Source organism: Simochromis diagramma, unplaced genomic scaffold, assembly GCF_900408965.1.
Source record: "Simochromis diagramma unplaced genomic scaffold, fSimDia1.1 OVJJ01000516.1, whole genome shotgun sequence".
In the NCBI taxonomy this organism is placed as follows: Eukaryota; Metazoa; Chordata; class Actinopteri; order Cichliformes; family Cichlidae; genus Simochromis; species Simochromis diagramma.
The window spans coordinates 267,063-284,207 of NW_024386938.1; the positions used below are offsets into that span (position 1 = coordinate 267,063).

A 17,145-nucleotide genomic window follows, 5' to 3' on the forward strand; every position below is an offset into this window, starting at 1 on the left:
AGCTTGAGTGAGCTCCTCTCTGTCGTCGTAGTCGACAGATGCGATGGACAAACTTGGCCTAATTTGGAAAAACTGAATGAACGACTTGTGCTTGCGTTGATTTAGCACGTCACCAAGAGACGGCCAAACCCTTCAGCTGTAGTGGTTGCTGCTTGGTGTCGAGGACACTTATGAGCACAGATCGAGGTGGGAAACATTGGGATCTTGCCTCAGCACAGGGCTGATTGCGCTAGCTGGAAGAGCCCAAAGAGAAGAGGGAAGGGAATGGAGAACTCTTTCAGGACACCGTGCTGATGCACAGAGATGGTTTGGGTTGTCAGGGCACCTCCCCAGCCTGGAGGCCACATAGCTTTACTGCTGCTGCCACCCACACGACACTGAGGTGAAACGCACACAGTCACACACACTCGGACTATTTTGCTACGAGTTGATACTGTGTATTTCTTGATATGTTTGATACTGTGGTGTAAATGTAGTGTCCTGCTATCATGCGGTGTTCAGGGGCGGGGGTGGGAGAGCGGTACATTTGGGCTGTCGGGTGGGAGGGAGACAGAGGAGGTTCGCCCTCTCTCCCTCATTTACCTCCTGTTTTTTGAGGGGAGACGTTCTCTCTGTTACCTTTCACTCGTTTCAGCTCGCGCCTGAAACGTTGTTTTTTTCTTTTCGGGAAACGCCATTTTTGTTGAAACTGATCACGAGCACATTCCTGACTCTTCTCTGTCTGTGCTGTTGTTTTCTCCAGATTCTTGCCTGTTGCGACGATATAACATGTGTCTCGTTCTTGCTGACTCACATGTATATAAAGTGCATATATGTGTACACATGTGCAATACACGCTATTCGAGCAATCTATTACTGTGACTATTATTGATGATGATACTTGTCCCTTTTTTGAAGTTTCAGCCTGTTTTTTGTTTGTTTTGTTTATTTTTTGTTCCCCTCCTCGTCCTGATTTGCTGTTGATGGATTGTGTTGCAGGAGCCTAAAAAGGGAAGGTGACTATTGTGATTCTTCACGCTCAGTTTCATTTCAGGGGTTTGTGGACATTTTAACGAAGCCCTTTTTTTATTACTCTCGCTGTAATGTTGTGATGTTGACCCTGATTACCTGTTTCTCTGTTTTTTCTTTTTGTTGTTTTTTTTAAGTGGGCTTGTTGTTAAATTTGTCTGGAAACTCAATAAAGCAATTCACCGATGGTCTGTGCAGTAACTTGTATTCTGAAACTTACAGAGTGCTTTTCTAGTCTCAGATACAGCAAGAGGCTGTCTGTATACAGACTATGGATTGTTTGTAAAGCCTGAAAGTTGCCATCATGATGTGATCAACTGGCGCTAACTCTTGAAGGAATTCAGCTCGGCTTTTGAAATTGATACCACAGGCGCGTCCACTAGGAGGCTGAGAGCTACCCTGGTGGGTGGCAGTATTTTTGAACTCTTTGTTCAGTTTCAGTTTCACTTTCTTGATTTTCTGGAGCCAAAAGTGAGCATATTTGAGCTAGCAAGCGTGGTTATCGAGCTGAAGCAAGCCAAAACTGAAGCTCAGGCGTGTCTGTACCACACAGCGAGCCATATTGTTTCATATGATTCCAGTAAAATGGTTTAAAGATGACTCACAAGTCCACTTCTAATTAGCAAAGATGAGGCCTGTGTTGGAACATCTGTCCATGGCTAACTAAGCCTTAACAAAACAGCAGCTGAAATTAGTCATAGACTGAATTTCATTGTTGAAGTTGGGGTTTTTGATGTGATCGACTTGTCTTTCAAGTGGCCTGTAGAGCAAGTGCTCGGGGTTGTACAGCCTATTGGCTGCTTGCTGAAAAGTCATACAGTGCACGAGGAGAACCCTCCTCTGAAAACTCTGGATTGGAGAATAGAGACCAACCTTTTGAAGTAATCATCGTTATGTACACTGTTAGCTTAGCACTAAATCGCTATGAGCCTTTGAATCACTTTTGGATAAGGTTTTATATTTGGTGTAGACATGAGAGCATCATTAACCTTGTTATGTTGTTTATGCCCTACAGTTAGTCAATAGTGTGATCGTAAGGTCATATCTGAAACAACTCTTCCACTTGTTAGATCAGCTTAGGCAAAAAGGAAACAGGACACACACACACACATACACACACAAATGCTTTCTAGGCTCATTCAAAATGCATCTGCTCCTCTAAGAGTGTGTTCACACAACCTTACTGATTAGTATATTTATTTTTCTTCCAACTCATCAGCAATTTGTTTGAGGAAAGGGCCAGATCTCATTCTAATCCATCTCCATTAGCATGTGTCCTCATTATGGGATGCAGCAGAGCACTCACACCATAGAAACTGATTCTACTAGGAGCAGCTCGACAATGTTTCTCTGTGCAGCAGGAGAACACTTTTTAGGTTTCTGGGTAAAAGGGAAGTGAACCAAGTTTCCAAACTGGTCGTGCCTCAGGTCTTCTTTGGGCAGAACCAGGCCAACGGTTCAAAAAGGCCACAAAAATGAAGTTGCATCTTATAATCCACCTTGTAGGATTATATTATATTATTTAAAACATTATATTATATTATAAATTATATTATAAACATTATATTATGTTATTTTAAACATCTTTGCCAGGTCACAGACATTTTTATCAGTAATGACAACTTATTTCTGAGGAAAAGACCCACTGACTGATCTGCTTTTATGCTAACTGTGACAGGCCTAAATCTGGTCCTAGCACTGGAAAAAGCTGCTAAAATGCAGCCAGTTTGTAACCAGTAACCCAACTGGTGACCAAATTAAGGGACCCTGCAAATTCCTCAAAAAAACAAAACAATTACACTCTTATTAGATTTTTTTAATTAGGCTTTATTATTGAATTATTCAATTTTCACTTTGACAAGAGCTGAAAAGTAGTAAAAAAAAAGAAATATTTTTAAAATGAATTAGTTTTTTCAGAAACTTTAAGGACATTATTAGTTTATTGTATAGAAAAGAGAAAACAGCTGTGAATATCCCTCAAATATAATTTTCATATTGTGTCTGTATATCATCTCCCACACAGTTGATCTTGTCTGCTTTGACTGCTTGATGCTTTAGCTCTCTGGTGAGTAGATCTTGATGAGGTGTTGCAGTTCGGTGGGATATCCGGTGACTGGGCAGCGGTGGTTACTTTTCACGTATGTGTAAATGCAGCGGTAACAGAACACGAAGCCCGAGGTGGACAGCACGGTGGCATTGGTGTGGGGCTTCCTGCACAGAGGACAGTTCCTGCTTTCTGAGCCCAGCCCGCCCTGATCCTGCTGCAGGTGGAGCGGGGGTGGAGGAGCCGGCAGGGAGGTGAGAGCTTTCACTGTGCTGAGGTTCTCCGACGAGTACCACCACTCCAGGAACTGCAGGAAGAAAACACCCATAGAGAGGGAAGAGGAGACAGACACAGCCATGCCCCTCGCTGCTTGTGACATCATCCACCACGCTCTCTGCATCACGCTGTGAACACAGAAACAATGCATGGGGGTGTTTAGCAATGGGGTTTTTTTTATGACATTCCTCATTCAAGAACTGTAAAAAAATATCACTGAGTGTATGTTTGTGTGGCCTCAAATCAATTCACCAAATGAGCTAAAGCCACACAGCGCACATCAGCAAACATTAAACTTGATAAGTGTTTAAAGTACTTAAACCTTTGGCCAAACAAAGTGAAATTAATCTCACTGTCTGAATATTCTCTGTGAAAAACATCTGTTTTCTAATGTGTTGGATCTGAGCCATCCCAGCAGACAGGCTTGGACCATAAGGACACAACAGTTTTGTGGTTTTTGCATCACTGACTAAATGCACTTTAATGCATGGAACATTGTATCAGCAACATAGAGTTAAACAGGCTGCATGAAAAACTTCCTTCAGTTTAGAATCTGCAACTGGTGATCTACCCGGGTACAAAGCACACCTGTTAGGACACCACTGTGGGTAAAAACAGAGACAGCAAGGAGTTTGCGAGCTGTACCTTCCTCCAGCTGGTCTCCCGGGAGTCCTGGCTTTCCGCTCCATGTCTCTGATATCTTGAGTGTTAAGGCGTTCCAGTCTGACCCCGGCCAGCCACAGGAGAGGACTGTGGGTCCTGGAGACTCCAAAGACAAACAGCAGCTGCTGACAGAAGATCCAGGTCTGCCAGGCTGAGCTGACGTACGGATATGCTGCTACGGCCGCCCGGTACAGCCTCTGGCTCCTCGTCTGCGCCAACCGGATGGAGAAATCCTCCTCATCCCTCTGCCGTGCCAATGTGGCCTCTAGCTTGGCCTGCAGGTATGGCAGCAGGCACAGAAGAAGAAGAGACCACCAGCGGGATGTCCTGGTCATCCCGAGGCGCACAGGAAGTCTCTGCCTGCCTGAAACTCTTTTCAGTCCGTAGAAGTTCTCCGAGAAGGAGGCACTGCAGTTAGACAGGAAGTGGTTCTGAAGGAGGAGGTCCAGCAGCAGGTAGAGCTCATCAAAGCTTCGCCACAGGAAGCCAAAGCGGGATGGGTTGGACTCTGCCAGAACCTGGAAAGGACACCAGGAGCTAGGCTGTTAGAACCCTAACACTGATCTATGGAAAGTATAAGTACCACCACCACACACACACACACACACACACACACGCTCACCTTGACTGCATGTTTCAGTGCCGGTCTGACCGCCTCCATCAAAGACTCCTGTGCCAGGACTTCAAACACTGACGGCTGCTCACTGACAGCCGTGGATGTGAGATGGGCTCCGGCCTCAGCCATGGCTGCTGCACAAACACAGCACAGTTACCTTTTACTGCCTTTTGTATAACCACTGCACTCAAGTCCAGACTGAGAGACTCTTCCATCTGTATCTTCCACCTTTCTGTTAATCTTTGAACACAGAGCGCAAAGCAGGGTTTACACAGGCATGGTAGAAGAAAATCACCATGTGGTGCTGCGTTTGAGGAACAGCTTGAAATGCACTTTCTTGGGAATCTCACGACTAATATTAACTTGAAATCTGTCAGTCAGTCACGTTTAAACAGTTTTAATTCCCGTTTGAGGGGCAATTGTGCAGTTTTTATGTCCCGGCGCTCACTAAAACTAAAATTTATTCAAGTTAGGGCTGCTCAATTAATCGAATTTTAATCACGATTACGATCTGGGCTTTCAACGATCATTAAAAATGACTGAGCCGATTATTAGCCCCTCCCTCGTGCTTTACTCTCGCGCTACTCCGTGTGGCAAATCGAGCGCACCTCTCTGCATTTCGAACACGCATCGCAACAATTAAGAGGGCCCAAGGGAAGCTCGGAAAGCTAAGCAGAAGTTATTTGGAGAGGAGAGTGACTGCTGTTGGTTGAAAAGAGAAGTAAAAAAAACTTCAGTGGTGTGGAAACATTATGGGTTGGCGGAGTCAGACGTGGATCAAGTAGACATAGTGTGTAAACTTTGCTACAGTGTCATAGCTGCACCACAGAGCAACACTGCAAAGTTCACTAAACATAGATGTTTACATTTTTCATTTATTTCTTATATTGCAAACATTTGCACTGTTATCAGTATTTGCACACTATTTTATATTATTTTTTAAAGTCATTCAATACATTGTTATTGTTAACCCTTTAAATCCCTGTAGAACTGGAACCGCGTAAGCTAGCGCAATAATTTGTTTTGCATATGAAACCGGAGGAGTTGTACTTACATCTTATGCCATCAGCTTGTCCTGGGTCACGGTTTCCTTCCACATAAAGCTTTGCAAAAATTGCATAAAAAGCACTTGCAGGAACAAAAACATAATATTCCAGAAACAGGCTTTGCTGTTCCGATCAGCTGTTCGTAACACTTCCCACATTGAAAAAGACGTCAACGCGAACTATCGCATGTCCGCCATTTCCTGTCCGAAACCGGAAGTGACATCATTTTTCGCGGAAAATGTAGTTTTTTACTTGTAGGCCTTAAAAGCCTATACTGGTGTTTTTATAAGTCATGTTTGACTTGTTTCTGGAATGCTTAGAACTCGAATTGCACTGCTGGAAATAGTTTATTTTGATGCACCTGCTGTTTTCTTTGCAAATTTGCATCATAGGATTGTTTTTTGTTTTTCCTACAGTATATATGAAAATTGCTGTATCTCCAAAATAAAACTATGAAGACACTCAGAATAAATTTCCTGTGGTGGGAAACTATTTTTTGCAACTTTTTTGTATTTAAAGTTTTGAGGGATAAGCCTCTTAAATTTCCCCAAGTAGAAATATATGTAAAAAAAACAAACAAAAACAATTTTCAATTTTTTTGTAGTTTATTGCACTTTTTTGCAATTAATGTAGTTACTATGGACTTAATGCATACATATTATTAAAATATGGGCTATAACAGTTGTATTGATGTATAGCAACTTGAAATACTCCCAAAAATGGCACTACAGCATGTAAAAAAATAATATAAGCTCTGGAGGACTTGGTTCTATGGTAGGTCTTAAAAGGTTAAATAAATATCGTCAAATAATCGAGATCTCAATTTCAGTGAAATTAATCGTGATTATCATTTTTGCCATAATCGCGCAGCCCTAATTCAAGTTTGAAAATTTCTGCCCAAATGAGTCTTAGGAACTATTTTAAGGTGGCTGGAGCACAAAAAGGAGGTTTCTATCGGGGCTTTGTGGTTCACACTAATCTTGTCTCCCTTACAGAGATTCAGTAAGCAACATGACGGATACACGCAGCCGCTGCATGAACTTAGAACCGAGGTACAAGGTGCAAAGCTGGCATGACCTACTTCAGCGTGAGTTGTCCCTGAAGGCTGCATGTGTCGTTAAACGGCACAGGTGTCTTCAGTGCAACACTCTGAAGTCTTTAAAACGCAAGCGGCGTATATGAGCATTTGTGAAACACTTAATATGTCAGTGACGTTTTGAAATGACGGCTGGTAAACACCAGCTAGTGTCGCATCTTACTCAGTGCTAACGCCAGGTAAGTAAGGCACTGGACAGGTGCTATTACCAGTTTAACACAGTTTAACAGACTAAACAGTAAGAAGTGCTGACAGCGGGGGGTAGCATTTACTTTTCACTACTTTATTTCTGTGGTCACACGTACCTTCCTCTGCTGGTTGCTAGCTCCCAGCTAGCAGGTCTGCATTAGCGTCGATTCTCTTTAGGCTCCTTCTAACTCACACGGCAGCGCTGAGCAAAACATTAGGACGGAGTCTGATTTTGTCCCATTTCTCTCCTCTCTCGCCCCACAACGTGTGCTGTCCACAACAATTCACCATTTCCGTTTACACACGTTCTAAGTGTTTTTTTTTTTTTTCAACAACGTCATCGCGCAAGAATACGTATGCGACTGCTCCATCGGACTCTAACGCTTGACCCTGTAACTCTACGGTGATTGGCTGTTTCGCTGTCAAGCAACCGATGACGCTATAGATCCTAGGCCACCGATAGGTGGACGCAGCCAGGCTGTGCCAAATAATGGTAGTCGGCCAAAAAAAATGATTGCCTGTATTTAAACCGTTGTAAATGACTTGTTGGCCTATAAGCTCCCAAACATATCTGTCATTAATGATATTAAGTAATTTTTAGCCAAAAAAATTACACTAGTCACAAGGTAGAAGATGCAACCAGTTTTTTGCAAAAGCGACGCTATATCCTTTATTTATACAGGTAAAAAGTGCAATTGACCTTAAAAATCCACCTCAGGAAGAGGGAGAGAGTCAAGAGGGCAGTTATTAGACAACTATAAAATAACAGTTGTTTAAACATATTTTTATTTACGTTATTTACGGATTCATATTAATTACTTGATTTTGATGTATGGTCGATTTTAATCTGGGCAGCGTTTTTCTTTACATTGTTCTATACATACAGCAGTCGAACAAAGCACCGAGTCCAAATAACACCCAGAAACACATAGACCAATCAGGTACATTGTAACACATCTTACGTGATCGTGCTGAGCCAATCAAATAATTTATTCAAAAAAAGGAAAACTCCGCAAGGAGACGAGATCCGAAGTAGCAAAGTCAAGGAAACAGAAGGGAGGAGTTGAAGCTGATAGTTTAAATGGGACATGTAGTAAAGGAAGAAGAAAAGGGTAAACCAGCTGCATCTTTTCATTATTTTTATTTTAACTTAAAGATGACCATTTTTTATACTTTTGAATGTATTTTAATTAAAACAAGAAATTAAGATTGCATTATTTTATTTTTACGCTACACCCTATTTCATTGTGGAAATTAATAATACACATTGGTGAAATAATGTGAGTTTGGCACTGATAGAAATTTTAGGCTACTTTGTTTTACAAGAAAAATGTTCGCCCCCGCACTACTAACTCTTTTACTCTACGTCCACACTTAAACGGGTATTTTTGAAAACGCAGCTGTTCGAACCTTTCGTCCACACGTAAACGGCGTGATATAAAACATATTATTTTATATACAGTCTGTGAAACGTGATGGTTCTGCTTCCTTATCCATTCTGCCCACATTTAGCCTGTGAAGGTTCCCCAATCAATCAGGAAGGGATTTTGGAGGCTGTCTTTGTGCTCTTTTCCTTGTTGTCTTGGTGTCTAACATGGGTACCTAAAAACAAAAAAAGTGATAATTAAACATGAACAATATCCAGCTCTCCATGTGGGTCTGAGTCTGGTTTAATCTCTTGATCCTATGCCCTTCTCTCTCTATCCTCTTCATTTTCTGCCTGCTCTCAGTTGTCTGAGTTCAGTAAAGGCTTAACACATAACAAAGCAAAAATCTGTAGGCCCAATAACATCACTGCAGCAGTGCAGCTTGTTATAATGACCTTGAATTCAGGGACTGTGCAGTCCTCCTGGTGAATGGATGCTGGGTATTTAACCTCTTGACTGCATAATGTGCTGAAATTGTTGTGCACAAACAAGAAGACAAAACATTTTAATCCTCATATATGCAAATATAAATTCCAACATTACACATTATTCAACATTTTGTGGCTTTTCTTCACTTATGCACTGAATTATCGTTTATTCTGTAAAATAAAACACAGTCAACTTGACAGCATATTTACAGTGCTGTGACAAAATGTTGGCTCACTTGTAATTTCTGAAGCTCACCAAAGCCTCATCAGAAATTGCACAGTAGAAATTAGTTACATAATTGCTACAATAAATCTTGCTAGTTACAATAAATCAAGCAGCGTCTGCGTAGATACTATAAAATCATAGACTGTATATAAAAATGGACACCTTTTTTGTGAACCCTCAAAATAAATGTTTTGCCATCACCATCTTGGTGTGTGTTGAAATCAGATGTGGTTATTTAGGGGCCGATCTAACTGAGGCATTACATCCTAGTAACCTAATGTTGTTGATCACATGATAAAGCTTAGTCCCCGTTGTCCTTTTTTGACTTTAAAACAGACTTTGATTGACAAAATCGTGTTGTATTTGAAAAGAAACTACCATATGGGGAAAGTGTACTGAGACCAAAGGGAGCTAAAGGCTTGTCTTATCCGGTCGTTCAGTCTGACGTCACTAGCCGTGTCTGGGCCTAAACTCCGCTGCAGGTCCATATATCAAACGATCACTGTGGCATTACTGAGAGTTGAAAAACTGTCTAAAGTCTTTCATCTTTAATAAAATGATCAGCGTTCTGCTCTACCAGGTGTAACAATTGAGTTTAACATCCAGGCATCCATGAAAACGGAATTTATGACATTTAACGGCGTTAGAAGTTAGCAGGAAGTTAGCTCGCTAGCTTCTATCTAAATACAATATAGCATGTCCTGACTGTGGGGTTTTGGAAACAAATTCAAACGTACAGCTCTGTTATCACTTCCAGCATAAATGAAGACAGAAAACTAAACAGCAGTGACGTTTGTAGGGTTACTGAAGTTGGGCTAGCTGGTATATAATGATGTGCTACGTGACAGCTAGCGACACAGCTATGTTAGCGTAACATAAACAAGCTAACTTTTTTCCACTCGATAAAAGTTAACGTGAGTGTTCTCGGTGGTCAGGAACAAATGTAATCACATGGCAGGATGCTGTAAAAGGACCAAACTTCAGCCAGGAGAACAACTGAGATAATCCATCCACAATACGAGGTTAGTCATTCATATACTGCTGCATGGGCTGGGCTGTAGTTACATCCTAAGGTTTTAAAAACTGAGCTTAAATAAATGATTAGCGGTAATAAAAGCCGAGGGAGGTCAACAGTGATCACTGACTGTTTTAGGAGCTTTTTGAGATTAAATAGAAGAAAATACAAAACATTAAACATGTTAACAACACAAAAGCCCAAAAGCCATATTAAACGCAGACTACTTTAGGCCCGGAAGTAGGATTCGCCACGTCATCACTTAACGACCGGATAGACGTTTTTACAATCTTAACTATTTTTATATCCACAGGAGTTGGCCCCCTGCTGGTCATGAAAAAGAATGGCAGTTTAAGGAGCTTCCGCAAAGGCTTGTCTTTTCAGAACTGTAAGCTGCATCTGTCTTGCAAGGCCCAGGAAATGAACCTTGTAGACCTCCAGAATTTTCCTCTCTGATTTATGAGCCTTAAGTAAATTAACATGTTGTACTTCTCCTCTCTAATTTATCTAGTATAAGAATGAATGACTGCAACAATTTCTAGAAGTTCTTATCAGTTGTTATATTGATGCTAATAGGGGCTAAATTGCTAAATTTGCAAGTAGTCACTAGCATTGCTAGCTAAAGAAGCTGGAGAAACAGCTGACTCTTTGTATTAAAGTAATAATTAATTAATAAATAGCCTAAGTGAATTTTGGTAGTTAAAGCTGTACTTATTCTTACTTGTGTGCTTCTTTACTTACTTGATAAAGTAACACACAAAAATATACACAGAGACACACACGCAATATTCTCAAAATGTTAAAAGTCTTTATATAATATTTAAGTCGGTAAAAGGGACAGATGGAGCGATGCCTAGAAAACCAGAGGGAGGGTGGACAGAGAGAGAAACACCATGACAAACATCAGACGAGTTCAGTGAGAGAGAGAAAGCGTTTGGCGATTGGAGAGATTAGAGGATTATTAACGCAGCTGACTGCACTGGAAGGCTCCATCAGCATCATCGTCGTCCTGTCTTTGGTTCTCTCGCTCCTTCCTTCCTCTGCCTGTTGTCTCAGCATCATCCATCAAAGCCGAGGGCATGTAGAAGTTGAGGTGCTAGCATGGATATATTCTGGCTCTTCAGCAGCAGAAGGGGTGAGTCAGGTATCCATCGTCAAAATAACTGATAAAAAAATACCACTTGTTAAACTTTAACTTTATTGATCCTCTTTGTTCGCTGTCTTTATTTTCTTATTTTTTACCATGGAAAATGTTTTATTTTGGAGATTGTTTTTCCAAAATAAGCATTAGAAAACTACATGCTAACAAATAAAATAAAAATTGATACAGTAAAAAAATAGCAGTTTCATCAGACTGGCTGAATTCATTCATGATCTGATTATGCAGCTATATCTGGATGAGGCATGGAGAGACGAGATAAAGACTTATCCCTGTAGCCCAAAGCCTGTTAGGTAAAACTGTCCTTTGGAGATTTACAGAAAAAAATGAAGAAAGTCATGTTTATCATGTCGTAGCTTTTCAGAACTTTTATGCTCATTGTTTTATTTTCTAAGCATACAAATTCAACTGTCATAAACTGTGCCTTCATTTGCAGGAGGCAGAATTGATATAATAAACTGTACAGTATACTGATGAGTACAGTGGAACAATTAACAGCTAATGATCCAAACATTTCTGTCAGGACAAGTAGGAACCCAAACAAACAAACAAAAAAACAGATAAAACTTGTAAGTTTTTGTGTGCAACTTTACATTTGCTTCTCTTTTTTAAATTCACTCTGTTACAGTTCTCTTTTTTCTCGCCTCTATTCTTAAAGGTGCTTTATAAATATAGCTTACTACTTCCACAAAAGCCATAATTTCTCTGGTACTGTTTCCATGTGTGCGTGTTATTCTATCTTTAATAAAACCTGCGGATAAGGTGAAAGTGAACTCAGTGATTTATTGGCTGGAAAATTGGCAAAAAGCCTGAGAAACTATGATTCTTACAAGTTTGGTGTGAATTATCAACATATAATATGTTATCGATAGTATAGTAAGTACTGTATAAAAATTTGAACTATCGTGTCACATTTGACCTTTAAACTCCCCTTCAAGGTCAACAGACTGATCCTAATGCCAAAGCGATAATAATGATAATATAGAGCTTTTAAAACTATGTTTCCTTCTGCCACTATATGAATTGACCACATACAGGCACAGGGATTCTCAATATCACATTATGGTTTGCGTCCATAACCTCTGACCTGACTTTGACATGTCACATCTGCCTTTTTTCCAAGTTGACCCCAAAATGTGTCACATGTTTAAAGAAAGCATTATCAGGTTATCAGTTACAAATATACTAACTAGGCACTCTCAAGTTATTCATGTCCAGTTATTTACAAATCAGCACATATTATCTATTGATCCTACATAATGCTTATATATAAAAAACAATACAATTCCCTTAAAAGTAAATGCTGTCCAGACTCTGAGCTACCTTGGTGGAGGTTTGTGCTCTCGGAGTGCTTCTCCACGGCAGCCTGAGCTGATTACAGCATGAATAAGGGAGAGCTGGATCAGGGGGTTTGTTTCATGAAGCTCACAGATATCTGTAAGCTTTATCAGTTAAAGAAAAGGATTTTAAATTCATTTCTGGATTTAACAGCGAGCCAGTGAAGACTATACTATTATTAATACTGAGTATAGTATTAAATTCTGATATAGAAAATATATTCTGTTTCTTTCTATTGCCAGTTACTTTGGCTGCTTTGACATGGACTGCGAGGTTTGGGAAAAAGAACAGCAGAATTAAACTCCCGCCCTTCAGTGAGCTTTCTGCTTCTTAAAATCTCCTGACCCTCCTTCAGCTGTCCTGGGAAATATGAATCTTCTTTCCACGACACATCTCTTCTTCCTTCTTGCCATTTACTCCCCGCAGTCCCTTCTCCCATGTGTTCAGTGCTCAAAGTTGTGTCCACACAAGTGCATTTGTTATGAGCATGCTGACCTGGTGGACTGCCGCGACCGTGGGTTTGAGCACGTTCCCAGGGGTCTCCCGCACGGCACGTGGCTGCTGGAGCTAGGAAGAAACAATCTAAGTGTGATAGGCACTCAAGCCTTCAAAGGACTGTGGTCCTTACGGGTGCTGGTGCTCACCAACAGCCAGATAGAGGAAATCCAACCACAGGTAAGAACAAAGTGGTGGAAAAACTATTTATGCATCTGAAAATGTTGCACAATTACAGTTGTAAGGATAATACTAAGACGTATTTTAGAGATTTAATATATAACTAAAGCAAATTAGCACAAGCATGGAAAACACTCCAGGGTTGGGTTGGCTTCTCTCCGGTTACTCTGGCTTCCTCCCAACGGCCAAAGACAAGTATGTTAGCTTAACTGGAGATCCCAAATTGGCATTAGGTGTGAATGTGAGTGTGGATGGTTGTCTGTGTCTAAGTGAAAGCTCTGAAACAGGCTGGTGCTGGTCCAGGATGTACCCTGCCTCTTTGCCTGTGACTGACTATCTGTCTGCAGCTCACAGATAGATAGAAAATAAATTGCAACTTTGTATTTGTATAGAAATCAACGTATTAATTGTATATATAAAAAATAATACTTTATATTTAAAAAACACATTTACAGAAAATAACAGAAATGAGAGACATGGACTGCAAGGAAATGTGTTTACCACTACATCACTGCCAGTCACTGATATGTCATATAAAAACTGAATCTGTCACGGTCGTGCTGGCAGACTGTGGGGATGTGGGGAAATTAGAACCCAAATGCAGGGCTTTTCGATGCAAAGCAGTGCGTTTATTTACAGTGAAGTAAACTGACACTATAACAATAAAGTGCGTTATAAAGTACGGAATACAGTGCATTCCCGACTCCGTGCTGTGTCCTCTTCCCAGAGTAGTGCCCAGTGTGTCTGCGCTCGGCAGTGTTCGAGCCCCCCGTGCTCACTGCCCTCTCGACTCCACACACCACCTGGGAAATAACAAAAAGGCAGCTGTCAAAACACACCACAATTGCAGCAGACTAACCTTCTCTAACTGACAAAGAGACTAACGTGAAGTCACTCAATGATCCAGCGTTGAGAAGCACTCAGCTACACTGCTATGTAGCTCCCCTAACGATCCTTATCAGCTGCAGGTGTGTGTGTTACTCCTCCTCGGGTGTGGCCAGCCTCCCAACAGGACACACCCACTAGGCCTGGTGGTCCAGGAAAACCAGGACATCACACACACGCACACACATACACAATACAAAGGGAAACCAGGGGCACAAGCACCACACAAAATCATGGTACACACAGCAACAAATAAACAAGTTCAAAACTGCTCATGGACCCTGGGTCCTCAGACCCAGGTCCCTGACAGTAGGAAAGTTGAAACAGCACACGTAATTGATGCTTTTTGTCTTTGAATAGGCATTTTTCTCATTGTCCTTTCTGGAGAAACTGGATCTCAGTTGGAACAAATTAAAAACTCTCCCTGTGGACTTCTCATCCAGTCTACCTGCTCTCAAAGAACTGCGACTGGAGCACAACAACTTGCATTATCTATCTGGATACAGGTACATGGCTATCTGTGGGTCATCAGAGTGCCGTGAAACTCCATCTCACTTTTCCATCAGCTTCCATATTTCTGTTTATCGTCTGGCTTAACAGGAATATGTTTAAAGTGATCCAAAAGACCAGGAGCTGTCTTATGCATGCCTCTCTTTTACATCCAGCGAATACAGTTACAGACAGCAGCATTCAGCACAGAGCTTCTCTCTGCCTGTCTCTCACAGTATCTTCTCACTGTCTCACACTCTCATTGTCTCTCTCTGCTGCCAGCCTGGAGTTTCTGGACAACATGGAAAAGCTGGACCTGAGTTATAACAAACTGGTGTCTGTTGGCCCCGGCGTGTTCAGAGGCCTCTCCCGGCTCAGACAACTCTATCTACACAACAACAAACTGACTGTGGTGCAGCATGGGAGCCTGGACATGCTGCCTGGACTGGAGGTGAACAGACTTTTTTTAAATGGGTAAATAAACTGGTACCTCAAAGGTTTTTTTTTTTTGATTGTGGACTGTTGTAGATTTAGCCTCTAAAAAGTATAATAATGTAAATGAATCTTATTTCAGGTCTTAATTCATCTGTACGTAAGACAGCTAGTGTTTTGGTACACTGAATAATGATAAGTTTGAAATTTATCATTAGTTATAAAGTATAAAGTACTATGATATCTCTACCTATTAATGCACACTTTAATGTGCTGCTTTGGAAGAATTGTCTAATTATTGTAAGAAGAAGTGGCTCAAAAACAGATCCCTGTGGCACACCATTTTCGATGACTTCATTATTCTGTATGTCTGCCTTTCTAATTATTACCTGTTTGTCTGTCTTCCTAGGTACTCCAGCTGAGCAACAACAACATCTCTCAGATAGATACTGATGCCCTGGCACCTCTGTACAGCCTGGCTGTTCTTGATCTGGAGGGAAACAACCTGCATAACCTCAAATTTAAGACCTTCATCAGCCTTCATACAACAGCAACACACATACAGCTGTCAGGTCTGCAGAAATACTTTAATTTTATTTCATTCATTTTTCTCCATGTCAGAAACTGACGGAACAGACTGAAATATGTTTAAAACGTTTGGACTGATTATCATGCAATATAAAATAGATGATGTTGATCAACACCCCCTCTTCTACAATCAAGTTCTGACTCAACAGTCTGACACACAATTTTAAGGTTTGCAGTCTTTGTTTAATTGAACTCTGTATACCTGCCTTCCTTCTTTCCCTGCCAGGGAACCCTTGGAGCTGTGACTGTGAGCTGCATCGTGTTTTCAGTAAGATCCTACACGTCCGGCACCTCCACATTGACGACTACCGCAACGTGACATGCCAGGACCCTCCGCAGCTGATGGGGGCTTCGTTGGCCTGGGTAGACAGCCAACTCTGCGTGGCTGAGACCGCTACTGTACTCGTCATCACTGTCACTGTGCTTGTCACCGTGGTGGCCGCTGTGGTGATGGCGGAAAGGAACAGGAAGAGGAACCGAGGGAAGAACTGGGACACCGAGTCACAGACGCAAACTCAGAGCCCTCCATCCTGAGGCAAAATTAGTGAGAGGATAAGCAGATGTTTCTGGCTCCTCTGGTTACAAAAATGCTTTTAGCACACACACTCCTGACTGCTGCCACAAATGGATAGTACTTGATTTCTTTTTCCTTGCAAAAAAGTGAAAAACAGAGTTGGAATTAAAACTGAAGAAGAGCTGGAGTATCTGTTCAAATTTAATATTGCAGCTGTGATCTGCTGCTACCAGTGAACTGCTGTAAAAATGTGGTTCTTTCGATGAATTTTTAAGAACGACCATTGTCAGCAATGGGATTTTTCACAATAAAAGCCATACTTTGGTAAAGGCCAAAGGCCATTACACATAATGTGGAGTTCGAAGAGTAAAAAAATGTCTGACTTGTATTAACAGTTGCCGAGGTTTCATTCACCTGTAGTCTCTCGAAGTCACCAAATGTCAGATTGACTGTCTGCGGTCTCTTGTCACACATCACTGTGAATCGCTCCCTGTGTGGATACAGCTGAATGTTCACACATAATCTGACTTCTGTTGTGCTTTCTTTCTTTCCCTTTCACTGATCTCGTTTCCACCTATTTTATAATACCTACGCTAATTTGAGCTTTTCCTTAATCACGCGGGATCACCGCAGCAGGCAGCTGTCGTAGACGTTTAATTTAGCAGGTTTTTACACCCTTTCTTATACAACACCCAAGGGAAGTCTGTTCACTCACAAAACACATCTTTGCATGTCTGTAACTCATAATGTAAAATAGAAAATTGCAAATAAATTATTTAATATTTAATAGAAGGTTTCTTGAATATACTCTTTGTTCTTTGTAGTTTATCACCATAGAAGGCCCAGGAATGTCTGAACCTATTGATTGACAGTCAGACCGAGATTCAGCAATAGAGACAGAGGGGGTCATGAGGACCACATGTGTCTGTACTCCACAGGGGATTAGTGCAGGACTGATGGAGGGAAAGAGAACAGAGAAGGACAAAGTCCCACAGAGGTCAAAGATGTCAAGATGATTACTGCTGATCTGG

The 17,145-nt window shown here is 41.3% G+C and overlaps 2 protein-coding genes across 3 annotated transcripts; one reads left to right on the forward strand and one right to left on the reverse strand.

The window, feature by feature from the left end:
- Positions 1-2,596: 2,596 nt before the first annotated feature.
- pex12 (peroxisomal biogenesis factor 12) lies at positions 2,597-7,316 on the reverse strand. 2 transcript variants are annotated; one of them, XM_040037200.1, is made up of 4 exons: positions 7,055-7,316; positions 4,614-4,738; positions 3,974-4,509; positions 2,597-3,456 (listed from the first exon to the last, which is right to left on the reverse strand). In XM_040037200.1, exons 2-4 carry the CDS (start codon positions 4,734-4,736, stop codon positions 3,063-3,065), a joined length of 1,053 nt encoding a protein of 350 aa, XP_039893134.1. In that variant the 5' UTR covers positions 4,737-4,738; positions 7,055-7,316; the 3' UTR covers positions 2,597-3,062. The 2 variants fall into 2 exon arrangements, with proteins under 2 accessions (XP_039893134.1, XP_039893133.1); XM_040037199.1 differs by having other exon boundaries at positions 2,601-3,456; positions 4,614-4,741; positions 7,055-7,315.
- On the forward strand, positions 6,665-16,906 carry LOC120736887 (insulin-like growth factor-binding protein complex acid labile subunit). Its single transcript, XM_040037249.1, has 7 exons — positions 6,665-6,740; positions 10,348-10,463; positions 12,979-13,206; positions 14,452-14,597; positions 14,863-15,031; positions 15,422-15,584; positions 15,827-16,906. Exons 1-7 carry the CDS (start codon positions 6,665-6,667, stop codon positions 16,132-16,134), a joined length of 1,206 nt encoding a protein of 401 aa, XP_039893183.1. The 3' UTR covers positions 16,135-16,906.
- The last annotated feature ends 239 nt before the right edge of the window (positions 16,907-17,145 follow it).